This window comes from Agelaius phoeniceus, chromosome 19 (assembly GCF_051311805.1).
Source record: "Agelaius phoeniceus isolate bAgePho1 chromosome 19, bAgePho1.hap1, whole genome shotgun sequence".
Lineage (NCBI taxonomy): Eukaryota > Metazoa > Chordata > Aves > Passeriformes > Icteridae > Agelaius > Agelaius phoeniceus.
The window spans coordinates 5,767,657-5,785,698 of NC_135283.1; the positions used below are offsets into that span (position 1 = coordinate 5,767,657).

Consider the following 18,042-nt stretch of genomic DNA (forward strand, 5'->3'; position numbering starts at 1 on the left):
ATTGTCTCTAAAAAACTAGACGTGTATGGAGGAACTGAAGCCTTCTGGAAGGTTTCAGTGTCAATAATTAGCCATAATTGCATTAAGGGCTTCACATTTCTACATGTGCTCCTACTCAGCCACACCAGCTGGGACAAACCATCAGCACAAGCTGAGCTCCACTACAAAACCCAGTTATAAGCTTGTACACCTACGCTGAATGCCAGGAACGAATCAGGCAGCATAACTCACTGAGGTCATAACTGGACCAGCCTCAGAAGGAGAGATCAAACACCACCTTTTACAACAAACCTCGGCTCAAAACACTGAAGCCAAGCTTGGTAAAAACAGGGCCAGCAGAAAGACAACGGACGCTCCGGGACGCGGCCGGGGCCAGCGTGTCCCTGTGCAGGTCCCCAGCCTAGGCGGGGGAAACCGACACCAGGAGCCCCGAGGGCACCAGAGCCCCCGAGGGCACCAGAGCCCCCCGGCCCTCCCCTGGCCTATACCACAGACGGAACGCTGCTCGCACCCCCTGCCCTCTCCGGGGGAACTCCCCTCGCCCCACAGAGCGCCGACAACCCCGGCAGCCATCCTCACCCCAGGGCGGTCTCCCCAGGCCGGGGTCCCTCCGCTCACGGTGCACACCCCGCCCCACAGCAGGACCCTCCCCAGGCCTGTCCCCGCCCGTCCAGCCCCTTCCTAGTCCTCGTCCCACGCTGTCCCCACACAGGGCCGCTTCAAAGCCCCTGTGAGAGCCGCGTCCCGCCCGGGCCCCGCGGGACCCCCGGCCCCTCACCAGCGCCAGCAGCTCGTGCCGGCGGCCCCGCCCCCGGCCGCGCGGGGGCACTCACGGCGCACGCGCTGGGCGAGCGCGGGGGCCTTCCGCGCACGTGACAGAGACGCGGGGCGGGGTGAAGGAGGCGATCATGATTGGGTGAGGGTAGGGGGCGGGGCATGGGAGGGGACGGGGCGGGGCCCCAAGGGGCCCGATCACGAGTGGGCGCGGCCTAGAAGGGGGCGTGACACGGAAATTGAGTAGGGCAGAAAGGGGCGTGGCCGTATCAGGAAGGGGCGCGTCCAGGAGAGGCAGGGGCGGGGTGGGGATGGCAGGGGCGGGGACAGGGGGAAGACACCGACCGATGATTGGGCCACAGGAGGAGCGGGGCCGAGGGAGAGGCGGGGCCTCGCGGGAACATGGGCGGGGGATCGGGGGTGGAGTCGTGGAGAGGCGGGGCGGGGACGGGGCACGAAAGGGGCGGGGTCGCACGGAGCCGAGCCATGACGCCACACATGTCGTATCAGGACGGCCCCGGGGTCTGTGCGCATGCGTAGAAGGCCGTAGGGCGGGTACTCATGAGCTCCCCGGTGCCGGTTCCCATCGGTCCCGGGTCTCCGTCGGGATGTCGGAGCAGGGATTCGGGCCTGTTAATGCGGCCGTATTGGTGAGACCTGGGAGATCCGCACTGTGAGAGCCGCCTCTCGCTCCCGAAAGGCGCCAGGCCGCGTTGCCCTATCCCTTGGCCTCGCCGGAGACACGGAGCGGGGTGCGGTGTTTCCCCCTCAGTGCAGAGGCCATGAAGATTAATCAGGACACGGTGCTGCGGGGCAAGAAGGTGACGCTGGTGCCCTACACCGCTGCACACGTGCCCCGGTACGTGCCCGTGCCCTCCTCGGACGCTCCTGCAGGGTCCGATTCCAGTTCTCCCTTTGCAGACAGTGCTGGGGTCAGGACAGGTGGCTGCCAGCCGCAGTGCCCGCTTCCCCCGGGAGTTAGTCAGCGAGGTGCCCTCAGTGCCCTGGGATGGCAGCTCCATCCCTGTCACCGCTGAGCTCTGTGCCAGCTCTGCTGTCAGGGAGAGCATCTGTGCCACTGGGAGATCCCCGGCTCTGAAGGAACACGGCAGTTCTTCCGTTCATTCAGGCCTTTCCCTGGTGACGGTGGAAGAGCAAAGCTTCAGCGTGTAAAGCCAGGTGGATGGTTGATGAATTAGGCATGCCAACCGTTTGTAAAGTAAATCAGCACAAAGATACCAGCGTTAGTGTTTTTTCAGTGTCCAGGAGGTGCTGTGTCAGTGTTGCTCAGGATGAAATGCACCAGAACTCCAAAACATCAGGTGTGCATTGGGCACTCCAGACAAAGCCACAGGACAGGCAAACTTCCTAAATTTCCAGAGGGCATTGTGTTCCATAAAGGACAGAGGCTTGTAGATACATTTTAAGTTGCCACAAAAGCTGGGCTGGTGTTTCCAGAGCTGCTTGTGATGGGCTGACCCCTAGAGCCCTGGGAGGGATCCTCCTGAGGTGCTGCAGCTGGGGCAGTGATGTGGGGCTGGGTCCATTGCCAGGTACCACGAGTGGATGCAGTCGGAGGAGCTGCAGCGACTGACAGCCTCGGAGCCCCTGAGCCTGGAGCAGGAGTACGAAATGCAGCGCAGCTGGCGGGATGATGCTGACAGTGAGCATCTGGAATGCTTTCTGATGGAGGGTGGGAGTGGTGAGCAGGTCTCTCACTCTCAGTGAGCTGTGAGTGCCCTGTGAGTGAGTTCCCGTAAGCCAGAGGGGATGTGACACTCTACAACAGCAGCTTGAACAGGTTTTCTCATTACAGCTGGTATATATTCAGGGAAGTGGAGAATATCCACTTCCTCGAGCTTTTGTGTCTTTTTTATGCAGTTTTCCAGAGACTGTAGTGATTCATTTCACACAGCATTTTGTGCTGAGCTAAAAATCATTAAGCATCACTCCTGCACAGCCAACACTCCCCAGGTCTGATCGTTGCAAAAAGGTAGAAGGATATACAAAAGGTAGAAGGAAATACAACAAAGGTTGTATTTCTCCTTGATAAATTGTATGATTTTATGATCTCCTGGTTGAGGTGTGTTGACTAAATTGGTTCCTTGACTCTCCTACAGGTAATGAATCACTGTCCATAAAAGCCTGGTAGAAATTTAGTGAGCTGAAAAATACTGAAGCTGGCAAAGGGCTCAGTCTGGAGCATTTGTCTTAGGTGGCATAAAAAAACCTTACTCAAAGCGGCAATAATGTGGACCAGGTGAATCACTCAGTCTCAGCCTCTTGTGCACCAAAACAATTCTTTGCCCCAACTTGCTGCTGAGTAAGACAAGGCAAGGAGACCTCAGACATGGGAAGAAAGTTTTCACACTTCTTCCACAGGCTGTCTCTAGTCTTGGTGTCTGTGTCACCCTCACAAAAGGTTTTTCCAAGTATTTCTTTCCTTTCTGCAGGTGGGAACAGGCACACCTGGTGTGGGAAGCCAAATTATTAACCCTTCCTTGCTGTTAACATGTGGAAACTATTATTCCTCTGTCCATTACGCACCTTTAATTTCATTCTTTGGTCATTTATGAATAATTATCAGCACACTCTGAAGATGCTGCCACACTCTTGTTTTCCCCAGAGTGCACCTTCATCGTGCTGGACTCAGAGCGCTGGCCTGGGCAGGTGGAGGAGAACTCCATGGTTGGGGATGTGAATCTCTTCCTCACCAACACCGAGGACCCGACTGTGGGCGAGATCGAAATCATGATTGCAGGTCAAGTTCTGCTTCACAGCTTGGGGCTCTGTCACTGTGGCTGCGTGCTGCAGAGAGGTGTTGATGTTCCTGCATCAGATTTTTATTCTCATGCTTTACCATGGCTGTTCAGCCCTGATCAGCCCATGGCGTGCCCAGGTCACAGCCTCTTCTGAGAAGTGCCTGGTGTGGCTGGTGTGTCTCGCCCAACTGGATGCTGACTCTGTGCTGTCTCTTTCAGAGCCCAGCTGCCGTGGCAGAGGGTTTGGCAAGGAGGCAACTCTGCTGATGATGGCCTATGGTGAGGGTGGCTCAGTGCACAGGAACAGGAGTGTGGGGGGCTGAGGTCTCGGAACACATAATTCCCAGTGATACAGGCAGGGTAGCAAGGGATGCATCTGCCCCACGGGACAGGAGTCCTGTGCTTTTACAGATGTGGCACGTAATAGAAGTGCCTCTCTCTCTGATTTCTCCTGCAGGAGTGAGAAAACTGGGGATCACCAAGTTTGAGGCTAAGATTGGTCAGGAAAATGAAGCCAGTATCTACATGTTCAAAAAGCTTCACTTTAAGGAGGTGCAGTAACAGCCCATCTCCCCAGAGAAGTGAGCAGCATTTGCCATGTGGCTGGGGTTGAGCTGCTTTCTCTGTGTGTGCTGCAGGTTGCTGTGAACAGCATTTTCCAGGAGGTGACGCTGAGGCTGGATGTCAGTGACCAGGAGAGACAGTGGCTCCTGGAGCAGACAAACCACGTGGAGGAGAAGAGTTATGCTGAGCTGAAGCAGCCAGCTGGGGTGCTGGACACCTGACAGACACCTCCAGACACCAGCTGGGTTTCCAGGGAGAAGTTGGACCTTGTTGCAAGGTCTGGGTGTGGAGGACACCAGAGAGCCAACACTGGAACTGTCCTGTCTCCTTCAGCTGCTTTGTCATCTTGTCAACTTTGCACTTTGCTCCACCAGTCAGGATTACTACCTGAAATTTGGACCTGGAGAACAGCCACTAACTCACAGGTTTAGCTAGGAATGACTCTAACTTTGATTTGCTGTTCCAGCAGAGCCTAAAATCACCAGCAGTTGATTCCTGGACAAGCAGAAACTTCTCCCACTGCTCTTAAATCAGGATTCATCAGCGAGGAGGATTCATATACTGGCAGCTCATTCTTTTTTATTCTTGAATAAAAAATAAAAAAAATCACAAAGATCTGAGGTGCCTGAGCACTATGTGTGGCTAAGCTGCTTTCTTTGACAGCTCAAAAACTGGCTTAGAAGTTGTAAAGGATAGCAGAGACTCTTTAAACCCAGTTTCCTGAGGTGTGGTAGGTTGCAGGGGGCACTGCTGCGTCCCGGCAGGGAGAAGCTCAGATGTGGGTGAGCACAAACAAAGGGCAAGTTAATATGATGGAAAGTGTTGATACTGGCTGATCAAGGCTAGAGCTGAGCCCCACCACTATGAGGGGGCTGAGAGCTGCAGGAGGCTTCTGAGACAAAACCCCTTCAGCTTCAGGGCTGTGCTCCAGGTCTGAAAACGTCAGGCCAGCAGTGATGTTGCACTTCATTTTCCTTGGTTGCTTTGATGAAAGTAAGGAGAACACACTGAAAGGAGACAGCTCCCTTCTTCCACCAGCTCAGGACTCGCTCTGCTGAGCCTGGAGGGTCCATTTGCTGCTCTCTACCAAGATAAAGATGAATGTGGGGGAAATATCTCTTACTGGGGGGCAGATATATTTAGGGCAGGAGTTATCCAGCCTCTGTTGCAGTAGATCTGAGATCCATGGATGAAAAAGAGGCACTTGCCTGACTCCCACTGGACAAACTTTCCTGTGCAGTTACTCAGCCTGACCTGTCCTGCCCTACACACTGTCCATAGCAGGGAAGCTGCTAAGAGGAGAGAACAGAAGGTAAGAAGGATAACTGATGTTCCTGTGTGTTTTCATACTGTAACAGCAGCTCTAGTCCTAGACCACAAATTATCTGTTTCAGTGATAGAAGATCCGGTAATAACTTTCAGATTTGCCGAGGGATGTTTTGGAGATTGGCAGTCTGTGGAATTTTTATTGTTGCTGTGCCTGTGTTTTTAGGGCCTGGGGGCTTTAGTTTTCCAATTTTAGCTAATTTAAATACATTATTCCTGTGACTAATATTAAAGCCAAGTATGGGAACAGTGTATCGTGGCATTTTAAACAAGTATTTAGTGTGGATTTAGTTGTAGTGAAAGCTTTGTGTGGTAATAAAGTGAAGAGCTGCTCTACTTCCTGCTGGGATTACCATGACAAGGGCTACTAATCCTCCTGCCCCTCAGATTTGCAGAACCTGCTGGGTGAACTGCTGGCTCTGGTGCTCCTTCCGTGAAGTGTCTCATCTCTCTGCCAGAGGAGCAAGGCCAAACCGGCAGGAGAGATGTAGCTGGGCTGGGATTTGCTCCCCTAAAACCCGACCAATGTGGGAAAAATAATTTCTTTTAACCTCTGCTGCCAGGGGGAAGGGGCAGGGTGATCTCCTGTTGCAGCTCCTGTGCCCAGCTGGTTGCTCTGGAGCCAGTGAGGGCCCTGCTTGGCATCCCCGGGCTCCGCAGGCGGCTGGGAACAGCCTTTCCCTGGCAACCCTCAACGAAGTTGGGTATGTCCCGGAGCTCTGCCCACCCCAAAGGCTGGGGAGAAGAGTCCTGGCAGGGCTCAAACAGGGCTCCCACAGGGAACCAGTGCCCAGCTGCTCTGACGAGGCCAAGAGGCAAAAGATGCTGCTGGGACCCACTGGGTGCCCCTGCTCCTGCCCTGCTCCCTGTGGCATCCATCCCAGGTTGGGGTGTCCTGCTGCCCCAATGGGATGAGGATGGGAAAACAGGGCTCACCTTCCCTCAGAGGACACGTCTTTGGAGGATGAGACAAGCTGGAATGGGCTCCCCCAGCTTCCAGGAGGAAGTGACGGCCTGCACATCTCCAGGAATCTGGTGGCACTTTGTCACCTAGGTGTTACTTGAGGTGCAAAGATCTGTGACCATTTGTGTGCTCACGTGGAAAAGCTTCTTTGCAGATTTGGAGCACAAAACAAGAGTGTGCAGAAGGGGAGGAAGCAAAGATACCAGACAGAGGCCAGGCACAGCCCTGCCTTGTCCTACTGTGCCACCAGTCTGGCCCCACTGAGCCACCCAAGGCTACATCCATTCATTCAGAGGGACAAGCACCCCTCCCCTCACTGATCCCCCTGCCTTCCCTCAACCCAGGTACAACCCAGACTCATCCCAAAAACGCCTGTAGGGGCTGGGGGCACATTTGGGCTGCCCCAAACAAAGCTACTGCCCTCCAGCCTGGCCAGCAGACCCAGATTAGAGCTTTGCATCACCCCCCTCCCCCCCTCACTCCCCAGGGGATTAAAGCTCATTAATCACCCCGAGGCATTAACCCCCACTGGGACCAGCCGGTGCCTCCTCAACCCCCTCAACCTGTCCCCATCACGTGCTGAGGGGTACCAAACCAGGCTCAGTGTCCCCCAGTTACCCGTTTTTCCCCCAAGCCCCAGAGGGCCACAGCAAGCCCTCTGCACCCCCTGCGCCCCCCAGGCTCTGGAAGGATTTAGCCTTAAACCAGACTTGTGAAGTCAGAAAGGTTTATTCCAGTAAACAGAATTTCTCTTGAGCTCAACAGTACAACACCACCTGATTGCAGCACATGGAAACAAAACATCCACAGGAAGAATTTCCACAAAATACAGGTAAAAAAAATAGATGTGATTGGAAAAACACTCATTTCAGAAGAAAAAAAACCAAAAAGTCTGTGAGAAGCTTTTAAATTAAACAGTGTTGGATTCAAACCCTGATTGGCTCTGTCTCCAGCAGTGTGCAGGAGCAAAGGAGACTATTATTGCTTGCTGTGCTGGCTCCAGACACCCTCTCCTCTCCCAAAATTTGCCCCAGGGCAGGGTGCTGGGCACTCCGCAGTGCTGGGCACCCATACCCCTCCTTGCAGCTGAAGAGGCAAAGGGACAGGGTCATTGTGGACGGAGCTTGCCAGGCCAGGGTCAAATACCCTGGCTGTGGTCAGTGGCTGGGCAGGTGGGGTTTGGGAGAAGACACTAAAAACCTCAGGTTTTACAGCTAAAGGGTAATTTTGGGTGGGAAATCTCAAATGGAGATGAGGTTTGGGGTGGGGGAAGAAACAGGGAACAGTGGGGACCAGGAGTGTTGGGCATCAGGCCACCCCAAACCCTTGATCCCTTCCAAACCCCTGCTTGTGCTTACCAGGGTGTGCAGGGCTTCAAGGCAGGGCTGGAGGAGCACCCTGGGGATGAGCTTTCGGGAGGGGGGACCCCCAGCAGCCCCGGGCCAGAACCCCTCTGCAGGGATGCTCACTGGCCACCAAAGCCCAGCACTTCGGTAAGGGTGGTAGGGAGCAGCCCCACATTTCTACCATGAGCTCATGGCAGGGAGGAGAGGAGTGCAGGAGAGGTGGGTAAGGGGCTGGGGGGGCTAGAAGACACCCACCCTGCCTCAGGGCCTTCACAGGTTGCTGAATAGTTCATTTTTCTTGCTCCAGTCCATCTGGGGTGCCCTCTTGCTGGTGCGCTTCTGGTGCGCCCGCTCCTTGGCCACAGCCAGCGGGATGTCAAGGTCCAGGAGGGAGCCAGATGCGGAATGGCGTTTGTCACCCTCCTGTGTGAGAGGTTGGGGCTGAGAGGGGGTGTCAGCCCCACTGTGTGTCCCCTGGGCAGCCCCATGGTGGGGGCTCAGCCCAGTTCCTGCTTCCCAGGCACCGCCTCCCCCCAGCACTCCCAGCCCTACCTGGCTGTGGCTCTCGCTGGAGCAGGGGGACACGGCCGGCGCCGCGGGGCTGGGTGGGCTCTCGGACACCGACTGCGACCGCGGCTCTGCCCCGTTTTCCTGAGGGGAGCAGGGAGGCAGTGTGAGCTCCAGCCCTGGGGCTTGACAACAGCCTCCAGAGCTGCAAGTCCCACCCAGGGGGCCATGAAATCCGTCCTTCCTGCACGTAATCCCCTGCAAGCCCCAAGCACATAAATACCTCTAGCGCTGCCCATCAGGGCGGGGAAGGATTAAACCCCGGCCTGACTGCCCTGGCTTTAGCAGGAGGAGGAGGAGGAGGGTGGCTGCAGGGCTGGGTGCTACTTCCCTACTGCAGCACAAGGGCTCCCAGCCCTGGAGTATCAGAAGGCAAAAGAGAGCAGGAAAACAGCCACCTCCATGAAACTCAGCACCACAAGCATCCCCCTTCCTGGAGGACGCCAGTTCCCTTCCCAGTGGCACCAGCTCTTGTGTGGCAGGCTGAGGCCACTGCGGTATCTGGTGGCAACCCCCACCCATGGGCAGAGGGAACATGAACAGGAGGGTCTCTGACTGGAGATGGGCACACATGGAATTAAAATCAAGACAAGGCTCTTACCTTCCCTATATCACCATTGGCTACTGGTTCTGGCAAGGGACCTGTGGGATAAGGACACAGGCAGTGAAGATGTGTTTGCTCTGTCCCCTTGCCAGTGGAGGGCAAGCCAAGGCTGTACATGGCCAATGCTCACACAACACTGCCCAGGGTCTGGCCAGGTCCTGAGTTTTTTAACCACCCACTGCAGCCAGCCCCGTGGCACAGGGGAATGGTGCCATGTTGCCAGACACATCCCCATGATGGCAGCCATGATGTGGAGCCCAGTGAGACCCCTTCCCCATCCTCCTGGGGACCACTGTGACAGCAGAGGAGAGCAAAGGGCAGCTGATGCCTGTTTGCTCCCCAAGCCATAAACCCTGCCAAAGTGCAACCCAGGGCCATAAACCTGCCCACGTCAGCCCCACCAGCCCTGCATGGGGCCCCTGGCTAAGCAGGGAGATGCCAAAGCCAGGTGATTCTGCTTGGCCCCAAGGTGATAAGGCCACCTCCCAGGGCTCAGCACCCTTAGGTTTGGTGAGAAGGTGACACAGAGCCACCAGAGGTGGCACAAACCCCTCCCAGCAGCACAGTCCCCAGCCCACCTGTCAGGTGCTGCTCTGAGGGCACCACCTTGCACTTCTTGAAGAACTCATCTGTAAGGACGTCCACCACCAGCAGCCTGGTCTCGTCACCACTCGCCTTGATGGCTGCCACCACGTCACTGTGCTGCTTGCCCTCCATGCACACACCATTCACCTGCAGGTACCACATCACCATTGGAGCTGGGGCACATCCATCCCGCAGAGGCACCAGGCAGGGGTCAGGTACCAGCCTTGGTACCAGTCATAATCCCAGCACAGCCACCCCATAGCCCCCACAGGCATTCATGGCCTCGCAGAGATTAGCAGTGAAGCCAGAAAAACCTCATTAAAATCAGATTTTCCTCTGAGTAATTGGCATGGGGTTGAATGGGCAAAGCTGGCAGGGAACTCCCAGCAGCACATGGAGCCGGGGCTGGCTCAAAACCTTTGTGTCAAGTGATGGTCTCCAGAAACCCACAAGCTTCACCTCAGAAGAGGCAGCAGTCCCAACACCCCGGTGAGCAGCAGGGCTGGGGCTCAGCTGGTCCTTGCTCTCATGGATCATCATCCCACGTGGCACAAACCTGAGCTCATCTCCACCCCGGTCACACCTGACAGCAGGACTTGCAACCATCGTGCACCTTGTCCCAGCCTGTGCCACCCCAGGGGATCCCCAGGGACAGTGCTACTGCTAATTAACCCCCAGACAGCTAATTAATGCTCAGTCACAGCCCTCCACAGTGCTGCACCCGTGGGTGGGGACCGGCAGGCTGGTGCAGGTTGGGCGGCTGTGCCGTGAGTCACCAGCAGCACCAAGCACACTGTGTGCCTTCCTGGCCAAGGGCAGCTGTGTCCCAGGCACCAGGATGTGAGGGAGTGCCAAGCCTTTCAGAGAGCCCCCTCTGACCTCCCCTGAGCCCAGCACACCTCGATGATGCGGTCCTGGGGGGCCAGCCCTGCTGCCTCAGCCGGCGAGCCGGGGTCGACGGCGCGCACGTACTGCCCTGGGCGACTCTTGTCACTGTGCAGGTTGAAGCCGTAGCCATCAGGGCCCTTCTTCATGTGGCACAGCCGAGGTCTTAGCTCCTCCTGCAATGGGAACAATCTCTGGGTGAACTGCTACCGGACCCCCCAACAACCAAGGACAGCACCAGGAACCCCAGAGAGCTGCTGGAGCACCAGAGACACCATCCTCAGGTGGCCACCTGTGGGCACTGACACCTCAAGACAGGATGCAGGGTGCCAAACACCCTATGGTCCTGGGCTCTAATTAATTAATTAGGTTCAGGGCACACTAATTGCAGTGAAACATTGAAGAAACTTGTTATTATGTGTGTATTCCCAGACCACGCTCTTCCTTTTGGGATCAGGACTGCAATTGCCATGAAGGTGGAGGAGGAAACACAGCCCAGGTGGCTGGGAAGCACCCCCACTCCACCCCATCCCACTCGGGAAGCTTTGGCTACTGGAGAGGTGCTGGCACAGGTCCCCTGCATCACCCCCCTGCCAACTGCCCCTCCCCATGGCAAACCAGCCATGGGCTCAGGGAGATGCCCCACCCCAGAGCACCCCACAGCCATTGTCAGCAGGGAAAGGGCACACAGGGCTTGGGCAGGCAGCTGGTACCCAGATGGAGCAGCTGTAATGCTGAGGCACCTCCATGCCCCAGCATGACCTTCCAGAATTGCAAAACAGAAACCAGCTCCACTGGGGCAGTGTGACTGGGACGTTCACCTCTCCAGAAGGCAACACCCAGCTCATCTGCACCTGATTTCACCTTGACCTGTGGATCCACCAGTACCTGGAGCCAAGCAACCCTGCTGGGGCAGCCACAGCCACTGACTTGGCCCCCTAGGTGCCCTCTAAGCTCCCCACATGGTAAGCAGCAGGAAGAAGCAGGAGCTTCCCCAGGAGCCTGGCACACAGGAACTGCCTTTACTCACCCAGCAGGGAGTGGGATGTCCAGGAAGCATCAGAGGAACCAGGTGACACCTGCAGGTCACACTGTCAGAACTGCTCTGACCCTAGCACCCAATACCACTTTTACAATTTATATATAAAATGGTTTGATCCCACCTTGACCACCAGAACCTGGGCTTTGGTTGGGCTCTCCCAGCAGCCAAGGCTCACTCAAACTGCTGGAATATTCCTCACCAAGGGGGTGTATTTAATCTTTCATCTGAGATAATTTTTTCTCTGTGGGTACCCATAGCATCACTGAGGACAGGCACTACAGGAATTTGCCCTCCCACACCTGCACCAGGGTGCTCTTTACCCCCTGTACAACACTCTTGCATCTTGCCATGAGATCACCTTTGCCCACAGCAGGGAAAACCTGGGTCCTGGGGTGCTGACACACCGGTGTGGCACAAGGTCCCACACAGGCTGGGATGACACATTTACAATTGCTGAGCCCAGTGCTGCAATAAAGCCCTGATAAAGCCCCATCCTCTTGCGCAACACCTTCCTTCATGGTCAAGGCCGGCCACCACCCCAGCACCACCTGACAACGCCCTGGGAAGGGAGGTGCAGGCAGCACCCAGCACATCTGCCAGGAGTGAAGGTGATCCCGAGATGCCTCAGCCCTGCCATGCAGGACTTGGTCTCCACGTGTGTCAGCTGCACATGCCCCATGCAACAGCCCAGCTGTGGATTCCCTGGCTGGGTGGAGCATTGTGACCCCCTCGACTTCGCCCCTTCTGCCCTCCCGTCCTCACACCGTGTCCAGGTGGCAGCAGGTTCATGGGGTGTGACAGCAGAAATCCCAAGCAATGCTGGGAACAGACAATACCCAAAATAACAACAAAAGGCAGGAGCTGCTGGATGAAGGTAGCACCTCCCCAGATCCCTGCCCTGGCTCAACCCTGAGCAAGGGTTCAGGCTCTGGAGCACCCATGCTGCTGGTGCCCTTGGCAGCACTGTGGGGCTGCTCCACACCGATAGCTCAGGACAAAGCCAGAGGGAGCACCCAGCAAGCGGGGCTGGCAGCACTCCCGGGTGAGGAGGAGGAGGAGGGAGGGCTCTGCTCCCACCCATACCAACAAAGCCCTGGCAGCCTGGGCTCCCTGAGATGCTGGTGCCATGATTTTTTGGGGGGATGGGAAGTCCTGCAGGGTGCACAGATGTCTCAGGACACAGGGACAGGTCATGGCAGTGAGGGAGGCACTGATCCTGCAAAGGCAGCTGGCCAGGGCAGCAGCACTGGCTGCAAGGGCAGCCTGGCCAAGCCATGACCCGGCCCCCCAGCAGCCTTCCACCAGCAGCTGGCAGCTCCTCCAGCCCAGCATGCCAGGCTGCCTGACCCTCCCCAAGTCACAAAAACCCTGCAGGCAGCCACCATTCTGCCATCCAGAGAGGAAAACAAATGCATCTGATCGTCCGGCAGCTGTATCCTGCCCATCTATGGGGTGAGCACCCCATGGCAGTGCATCCTTTCAGCCCCAAAGTCCCCTTTAGGCTGAACAACATGAGGCAAGAGGGTTTGGGGCCAACAACCCAAGAATACCCGTGGCTATGGAGCTGGGAGCTGGGCAGTGGAAATGCCCCTAATTTCTCTAAGCTGCTGCATCCTGTCCTGCAAGGCCAGCAGCTCTCCTGCCGTGCTGGGATTAGCTGGCAGAGCCTTGTTACAAGCAATTACAACCTCAGTCAGGGAGGGCAGTGGGGGGAGCTGGAATCAGCCCCTGCAGAGGCATCCCCATGCCACCCCTCTCCTCTACACCCAGGGAAGGCAGAGAGGTCTCTGTCTGTAGAGATGCCCGCTTGGGATGAGCACTTCAGGAGCATTGCACTGCTGCTCCTACCCTGAAACAGGATTTGGGGCACACCCAGATGCTTCTCCTCCCGCAGCACCTTCAGCCACCTGGCAGGACCAGCAATCCCAGGATTGTGGGGACCTCAGCTGCACAGCATGTCAGGACTCACACCCCATTTCCCAGGCACTCAATAGCAATTTCAGGACAGCTTTTGAAGCCTCAAGTCCCAGGAAATTCCCTGCAGCCCTACAAGCAGCATCAAGCCTGCTGGCGGCAGCAACCTTCCCAGTTACTCAAAGAGAAACACAAGAGCTCTGAGGATGCCTGAGCCAGCAAATTCACACGGGTCCCAAAATCTGGCTCACACATTCGAGCTTCATACAAAGGGGATGCAAAGCAGCCTCCTTTGCAGCATCCCTGTCACGTCCTGTTTGACTGGAGCTGCTTTTCATGCAGCTGCCTTGAGAGGAAATTTAATTCATTTCCTAATTAAACTCCAGCTACCCCAGTGCAACGCTCACAATGCTGGGGGATCTGCTCCCTGTTACACTCTGAAACCCAGCCCTGGGAGGCTCTCCCAGGTTTTACAAGGAGGGATGAGCTTTGCTGGCAGGAAGGGCTCTAATTTAACACTAAATTTGCAAGAGGGAAGCCTGAGGCTGGTAGCAAATGCCTTGCCCTGGTACCAGAGCACTGTGCTGGCAGCACCTGGTGCTGCCCTGGGAACACTGTGCAGCTTGTATGAAACTTTCTCAAGACACTCCCGAGCAGCTGAAGCCTCCGGAAATAAAGACGGAGGCAGGCAAACTGTCACAGCTCTTGGTGGGGGACACCCCCACAGCACAGGGCCCCAGGAAATGGGGCTGACCTGAGGGGTGTGAAACTGTCACCACACTGGCTCAGCACCGCAGACAGGAATGCATGGACCAGCTTCCCAGGGAGGCTCAGAACCTCCACCACAGCATCAGGGGGATTTGCACACTCAAGGTTTGATAGGAATGAAAAAGGAGCCCATGACGAGTCTCCTACATCTGCCTGAGGGATCCGTGGGGGTATCTGAGATCCCTGGCAGTACCAATCATGCAGGACCCAGTACAGTTTGGGGAGAGAATGGATTCTGCTGGAAGGTGGGAGACATTAAACATTGCTCACCACAAGCAGCTCTCCCAGCTCCTGAGCGTCTCCAGGCTTGTTAAACAAATAAAGGCAAGTCCAGCCCAATAAAGCAAACAGAACTCTGACACGTGCAAATCTCCTGCTTCCTCTGTGATCCCAGGAAATCCTACCAACCCACAGTGATGGGATGGGGCTGCAGGGGGATGGAGCAGCCAGCACTGGTTGCCTGCCAGTGGCCAGAAACAGGCCACCAGTGTGTTCCTGCCTCACTGGAGAGAAATCCCTTTTTGCCTGCTCCGGCTTGGCTCAGCATCCCACCCTGCTTGGTGGGTGCCTGGCCTGGGCGATGTCTCCAAACCCACTTTTCCACTGGGCCCTGCCCCCAGCCGCAAGATTTCCTGCTGCTACCTGTTGAGAAACCGTCTGGGGCCTTGTGGCAATGTCACCCCACGTCACCTGCTTCCTGATCTAGTGAGGAGAGAAACCGCTACCAGAGAAACTGTCAGTAGTAACCGTGCATTGGCTGTGCCCTGAGCCTGCTCCCCAAAACTGCGGGGAATCTTCAGCCAAGACTGTCCCCCAAAGCCCATGAGGTATCTCCAGCTGGGGCTGTCTCCCAAAATCCTGTGGGGCCTCTGCAGCTTCCTAAGCTCTTTCCATCACTCCAACCAACACAGAGAGCAGGCAGCAGTCCCACAGCATGAGAGGGCTCCATCCTCTTTGGGGACTGCACCTCCTTAGTCCCCAAGCTGGGCAGGGGACTCACCTGAGCTGCATTAAGAACATCCCTTTTATTTTTCCCAGCCCATGGAGAGGTCTGGGAGCAGAAAGCAGAGCAGAGTCTGGCTAGCCCCGAGGGAGTGCTGGCACTGTGACATACGGGAGAGCAGGCACGTTCTCTCTGCATGGGGCAGCTCCAGGGCCCAGCACGGGGCCACACGTGAGGGACCTGGGATCATACAGGGGACAGCGAGCAAGACAGCACGGGGATAGAACATTGCTGTTCCCACCCAAATAAGCCCATCAAGGAGGTGCTGGAGTGATGTTTTAGCCAGGCAGTGATGAGAGCTGTGCCTGCAGTGGATCAGCCCAACCAGGGGAACAAGCACAGGCTAAAGTCCAACAGGAGATACAGCTCAAAACCACCTAATCCTCAGCAAAACCCTATGTTGATAGCAGCTCAGTGAGGCACCAAGGTCTTCCTGGGGCTCAGCATCAACACTGGGAAGGCTCCACTACACCAACCTCTCTGGGAACAGGTCATAAGATTTCCCCAGAAGGTTCCTCACAGTGGGAGCTCAAGAGGCTGCTGCCCAGGGAGCCATCCACATGTCTGTTGTAACAACAAACACGTCTTTGCTGGGTAAATAAAAAGCAGTATTCTCTCCCGGAGCCCCGAGCGTTTCTTAGGAACCGCTTGGGGCATGAAAGGTCAGCTGTTTCTCAATTCCTCACCTTTCTACATCACTTTGTTTGTGCAACTGCTCACTCCCACGCGTGCTTAAGGCCAACATTCCTGAGTTAGGAAGCGTCTGTGGGGACTGCCAGGATCAAGCCCCCAGCCCGGGAAGAGCTCTGCTATCTCCACTCCACAGCAGAGACTGAACACACTCAAAGCAGGAGTGACTACTACCAACACCAGCAGCCTCAGTCCCGAAAAACCTCTGCCACGGGTTTTTTGTTGTATTTGGCGGGGGGGGGGGGGGGGGGGGTGTTATTAACGGCCCCCCTCAGCCCAGTTCTGGGCTCAGCTGCACGTCAAAGCTCTCCCTGTTGCTTTTCTCACCCCGTTTTACCGGCCCCGCAGCACAGGACAACGGGTTCAGTGGTGGGTCCAACCAGCCCGGTGCGCCCGCCTACCCCCGCCCGTAACTGACACGGCTGGGAGACAGGACCATTTAGAGAGAAAAAAAAACATTTAAAATAAAAAAGGCAAAGCAGCCAGGCGCGGCAGGACCCGGGGCTTCTGGGGAGCCGCGTTTAAAGCAAAGTGAAAAAAAAAAGAATCGAGACCGAAACCACACAAACCGCCCAGGGCAGCCGCGGCTCCCGCTCGCTCGTTTGGAAGGCGACCGCGGCCGGTCGCAACCCCTCCTCCTCGGACAACACCCTCTGCCCCGAAAACTTCCGAGCCCCAGTCTCCCGGCCGCTCATTTACCCGCTGGTCGCCACCACCGGGCTCCCGCGCCGCGGGCTCCGCCGGCGCCGGAGCCGCCTGCCCGCCGACCACCGGCGGCTCGGCACCCGCCCCGCCCTGCTTCGGCAGCTGATCCTCGGCCGTCGAGTCTACGACGAGGAGGCTGACGGTGCCGGCGGCGGCGCGGATCCGCTCCACCACCTGCTGATGGCTCTCCCGCTCCACGTTCTCGCCGTCCACCTCCAGCAGCCGGTCCCCAGCGCGCAGCCCCGACCGCTCGGCCGGCGAGCCCGCCTCCACCAGACGGATGAACTGGCCCGGCTTGCCCTTCTCGCCGTGCAGGTGGAAGCCGTACCCATCCGGGCCGCGCTCCAGGCGACACAGCCGGGCGGCGGGGCCCGCGCCGCTGCTCATGGCGGGGGAAGCGGCGGAGCAGCAGCGGGCCGGTCCCGCCACCCGCACTCAGCGCACTGCGCGGCAACGGGCCCACGGTACAGATTATATAGGGGGGCGGGGCGCGGGGCCGGCGGCCGCCAATCGGAGCCCGGGATGAGATGATGCCCGCCAAATAAGGACAGTAATGGGGCGTGGTTATGCAAAATTTAGAGGTGCGGTTATGCAAATGTAGCAGGCCGAATATGCAAATGTGCTCTCGCCCCGGTGGGGCGCTCTGGGCGCGGCGCCGCGGGGTCGCGGTGCCTGCAGCGGGACCGGACCGCTCCCGCTGGGGTCCGGCCCTTCCACTCCCCCGCAGCCACCTCCGCCTGCCCCTGGTGCCACCCGAGCCCACCGCGGCAACTCCCTATTCTTGCTGAACTTCCCCCTCCCGGGGATCGGCTCTGCCACCGTCCTGGAGACAGCCCCGACAGTGGCCGGAGATCGGCGGGACGCTCCCAGCTGTTCCCGTTCCGCGGCACGTCCCGGGTGGCCTCTCGGGGAACATCCGTCCCATACCCTCGCCCAGTCCTTGAAGGCTGTAGTTACTCTCAGCGCTTCTCCGACGTAGAGGGTGGAGGGAGGCTCGAAGTAAAATAAAAATAAGTGAAATAAAATCCCCAAATCGAAACTGCGCGGGAAGGCGGGCCGGGAAGAGGGCAGGTAACTCGTTTTGCAGTGGAAATGAGATGCCAGCCCTGTTCCCCCAGCCGCCCCTGAACCTTGCTCAGCCCCCTAGATCTGATGGCCCGAAGGGGGGGAAGGTGGAGGGAACCCCAGGGGATTTGCTCTGCCCTGGCTCCATGTTCTCTGCTCATGGATTGAAGCACAGGTAGCTGCAGGGGGTCATGAGCATGTGAGATCCTGGGGTTTGGACTCAGCCAGGACAGAGCAAGGCAGTAACTAGTCTGGGCTGCTACGGCCATGCCGCAGGGCTGCTGGTGCCAGGCAGAGCTGAGTCCTGGGACTGTCCCAGAGAGGGTAGCACAGAGGTGTCTCCCAGTGCAGGGCCTGGCTGAAGTTCCTGGGCAAAGGTCCTCAGGGCAGCCAGGATCACGTTTAACCGAGCTGCAGACCGCAAGCAAGGAGGGGACAGCTGCATGCCGTGGCACACGTCTCTCACAAGGCGCTCTGC

General features: G+C 57.3%; 3 protein-coding genes across 6 annotated transcripts in view; 1 reads left to right on the forward strand and 2 right to left on the reverse strand.

The window, feature by feature from the left end:
- The window catches only part of SLC38A12 (solute carrier family 38 member 12), a 43,936-nt gene extending 43,020 nt beyond the window's left edge, over positions 1 to 916 (reverse strand). For 2 of the 3 annotated variants that reach the window (XM_054645010.2, XM_054645007.2), the window contains exon 1: positions 779 to 916. The gene's annotated coding sequence lies outside the window, so the exon portion shown is untranslated. Of the gene's footprint in view, positions 1 to 579; positions 603 to 778 lie in introns of those variants that run through there. The other variant, XM_054645008.2, reaches the window with a different exon arrangement.
- A 372-nt stretch (positions 917 to 1,288) lies between these two features.
- On the forward strand, positions 1,289 to 4,729 carry NAT9 (N-acetyltransferase 9). 2 transcript variants are annotated; one of them, XM_054645228.2, is made up of 6 exons: positions 1,289 to 1,633; positions 2,328 to 2,437; positions 3,401 to 3,535; positions 3,756 to 3,815; positions 3,994 to 4,088; positions 4,175 to 4,729. In XM_054645228.2, exons 1-6 carry the CDS (start codon positions 1,557 to 1,559, stop codon positions 4,319 to 4,321), a joined length of 624 nt encoding a protein of 207 aa, XP_054501203.2. In that variant the 5' UTR covers positions 1,289 to 1,556; the 3' UTR covers positions 4,322 to 4,729. The 2 variants fall into 2 exon arrangements, with proteins under 2 accessions (XP_054501203.2, XP_077044426.1); XM_077188311.1 differs by lacking the exon at positions 3,756 to 3,815 and having other exon boundaries at positions 1,473 to 1,633.
- A 2,371-nt stretch (positions 4,730 to 7,100) lies between these two features.
- NHERF1 (NHERF family PDZ scaffold protein 1) lies at positions 7,101 to 16,958 on the reverse strand. Its single transcript, XM_054644969.2, has 6 exons — positions 16,494 to 16,958; positions 10,392 to 10,553; positions 9,486 to 9,639; positions 8,905 to 8,945; positions 8,289 to 8,387; positions 7,101 to 8,159 (listed from the first exon to the last, which is right to left on the reverse strand). The coding sequence occupies exons 1-6, from the start codon at positions 16,884 to 16,886 to the stop codon at positions 8,007 to 8,009; spliced, it is 1,002 nt and encodes a 333-aa protein (XP_054500944.1). The 5' UTR covers positions 16,887 to 16,958; the 3' UTR covers positions 7,101 to 8,006.
- Positions 16,959 to 18,042: the final 1,084 nt, after the last annotated feature.